At 47.6% G+C, this 2,903-nt stretch overlaps 1 protein-coding gene across 1 annotated transcript in view; it reads right to left on the reverse strand.

Annotated features, from left to right (window-relative positions):
- The window catches only part of ERLEC1 (endoplasmic reticulum lectin 1), an 8,862-nt gene extending 6,144 nt beyond the window's left edge, over window positions 1–2,718 (reverse strand). The window contains exons 1-4 of the mRNA XM_010142513.1: window positions 2,611–2,718; window positions 1,737–1,817; window positions 1,304–1,381; window positions 1,103–1,166 (exon numbers count right to left, since the gene is read on the reverse strand). Coding sequence (XP_010140815.1) covers window positions 1,103–1,166; window positions 1,304–1,381; window positions 1,737–1,817; window positions 2,611–2,673 — 286 coding nt within the window. The 5' untranslated portion in view covers window positions 2,674–2,718. The remainder of the gene's footprint in view (window positions 1–1,102; window positions 1,167–1,303; window positions 1,382–1,736; window positions 1,818–2,610) is intronic.
- Window positions 2,719–2,903: the final 185 nt, after the last annotated feature.

The raw sequence follows: 2,903 nt of genomic DNA on the forward strand, positions 1-2,903 counted from the left end.
CCTCCCCCCCAGCCACTAGCCACCCCTAGAGGGTACACTCGGTTTCTCAAAGTGGTGCGAGTTGCTGTCTAGAAGCACGGAGAGAACAATCTGCCACCTGAGCGGCAGGGACAGGGCCAACATCCTCAAAGGCCCCGACGCGAAGACTTGCAGGGTCACCACGCGTAACGGCAGCGTCTCGCCCCGCAGAGGGACCGGGAGCTCCAATGACACACGCTGTTGCTGTTGCTGTACGCCTGGGGCGTCTCTGCACAGGGGCAGCGACAGCACAAGCGCTGCGACGCGCTCACGAGGAAACCCCAGACAACGCCGCTGCTGCAGCCCTGGCTCCTGGCAGGACTAAGACAGCTAACTGAAGGTCGCAGGCAGGAGTGCAAAGGAATGGGATTAACAGCGCTGCATCCCCTCCCGGTTCAACGTCCAGTTCATCCCTTTTGAGGGGAAAAATGGTGCTGCCCACCTTTACATACTAGCCTAGAATTAAAAACCAACCACCAGATGACGGTTTTTTCTATCCTGTCTATCAACTTTGATGTGTGAACGCTCAGTCTGGGGATTTTTGGAGTTCTTTGGACTAATGCATTGCCAAAGCGCTCACAGGGAAGCAGATTTTGGCAGGTACAACCACAGAATTTCCAGCATCGACTAATTCACAGGCAAAAAAATCGAAGTGCTCAGAAAATTAGTTATTCTAAACTGCAGTTTGGGTTTGGGGCTCTGCTACCTAATGTCCAGCAAAGTCCTGCTTTAGGCACCTCACTGTGTGAAAGATGCTTCTCCCCACCCAAAAAGAGGGTGGCAACAGGCCTGGACTGGCACGTACTGCTTCTGTTTCTTAGGGCGGGTATTTTCTTTTCTCTCCCTGACTCTAATTATTGCAGATTAGTGAATCTAATCAATGAGCATGGCAAAAATGAGAGGATGAGTGCAAAGGGAGGGGCTAAAAGGGATTCACCCAAACCAACACTGCAAAGAACGAGCACTCTACACAGCTCTACCTGCTGTTCCGGGATCAGTTTTCTACAGCGGCTTCTCAGACAATAATAATGAAAACCCAAAGAATTCAATTAGCATCAGTGAAATAAAATAACCTAAGACACACCTGCTTCTGATAACGGGTTCTTCATCATCATATTCCCCAGGTAGTATTCTTGGATGTTGATTTTCTGAAACCAGAAGTTCAAACACATTTCCATTACTTTTCCACCCTTTCTCAAGCATACAGGAATTCATGTCTTCCAGAGGAGTGAGGCACGAGCACGCCAGTGGAAAGGGGGGTTGGGACTAGTTGTGAGAAGCCGACCTGTCCCGTTTCCTTCTCCTCGTGATACTGACGGATGTGTTTCCCGTGGCAGACCTCGTACGTCCAGTAAGACTCAATCTTAAAAAAAGTAAAAACCATTAAATAATTATGTTTAGATATATTATCCCCTCCCCAAAGCTCCCCCACAGTTTTGGCTCTGATACCCAGCCCAGGCAGGTGGGCTTGGGCACCCCCAGAAACCACAGCACTGTGTGAATCGTCTCAGTGTTCCCTGAGCATTTCGATGGCGTCAGGAATCCCGACACCTTCATTTCTACAGAATTTCATCAGCAGTATTAAGACGTAGTCATAAAACTGGAGAAGCCTTATTTTGGATGGAACTACTATCTGAAGACTGAGACATATTACACCACGTGGGCTGGGCTGTAAACTTCTGATTAGCATTTCAGCGACCAGCTCAGAAGCAACATACTCTGTATGAACAGCTGCTTTGCTTAAAAAGAGGGTCCAGCAGCTCCCCAGGAGCAGGACCTTTATAGTCCTTGTCTTCTTCCTAGAACAGAAAGAGATGTCGTTGTATTAAAGCCAACAGTAGTTTGGTTGGTTAATATTCATTTGCAACAGTAAAAAAACGAAACAGAAATCTTACAAAGGTACAAAACCCCATCAATTCCTGCCCTGAAAGAGCTGGGTGGTGATAGGGGAAAAAAAAAAACCAAAACATTTAGTTTAGTCAGAAGGGGCAAATAACAGTCACAAAGCTCTCACGGCGTGAAAAAACGAACCCTGGAGGAAAAAATGACCAGTCATAAACCCCCCAAAGGCCTCCTCAGCCCTCCTTCTCTGGTGCAGGTGTGTTTATATACTCCTATTAATTTAAACCCCACACTGGGGGTTTCCAGTTAAGGAAGAAAGAACAGAGAATAAAATTTGTATTAGTGGGGGTGGAAGCACTACTGAGAGAGTATTTTCAGATACAGTGATCACGATAGCAGCGTTAAAAACCTTTAGAGCTGTTTACTGGGCTAGAATTTGGCAATATTGCTTAGAAAACAAAACATCTCCATCAGCGACAGACCCAGCATTACAGAGAACATCAGAGCAATCGTTTGGTGCCAAATAAGGGCTCCGAGATTGTTCAGGCTGACCCCACTTAGCACAAAGGCAGCGTGTGATACAACGTGGAGGCACCTGCTGTCATGCGTGAGGCACTCTGCAGAGGATCCTCCTCTGACAGGAGAGGAAAAAAAAAAAGTCTTAATTTCGGGGGAAAAAGAAGGAGCTGAACAGACACTGTAAGGACTTGTCTGCAGTTTCTAATGACAAGGTGACGTGGCTGGACTCACCTCGTTGCCACTTGCGATCAGCGGAAGAATACACTTGTATTTTTCTTTATCCACAGTGGTCATTATGATGTAGTTATCCTCTTTGTACAGGACACCGGTCGTAGGCTGAGAAAACAACCCGCGTAGCCATCAGTCAGGGGGTGGGGGGGGTTAATGCTGCTCGTTACAAATATTCCTCAATTCGTGAGCAGGAAGTCACAGGGCAGGTGGTCCAGAAAGTCTCCTGGGTCTTAATACACCCCAGGGCTGGCCTTTGGCATTTAACCTTGCTAGCACTCGCTTGCCTTCTCCTC

This window comes from Buceros rhinoceros, unplaced genomic scaffold (genome assembly GCF_000710305.1).
Source record: "Buceros rhinoceros silvestris isolate BGI_N320 unplaced genomic scaffold, ASM71030v1 scaffold29168, whole genome shotgun sequence".
Classification (NCBI taxonomy): domain Eukaryota; kingdom Metazoa; phylum Chordata; class Aves; order Bucerotiformes; family Bucerotidae; genus Buceros; species Buceros rhinoceros.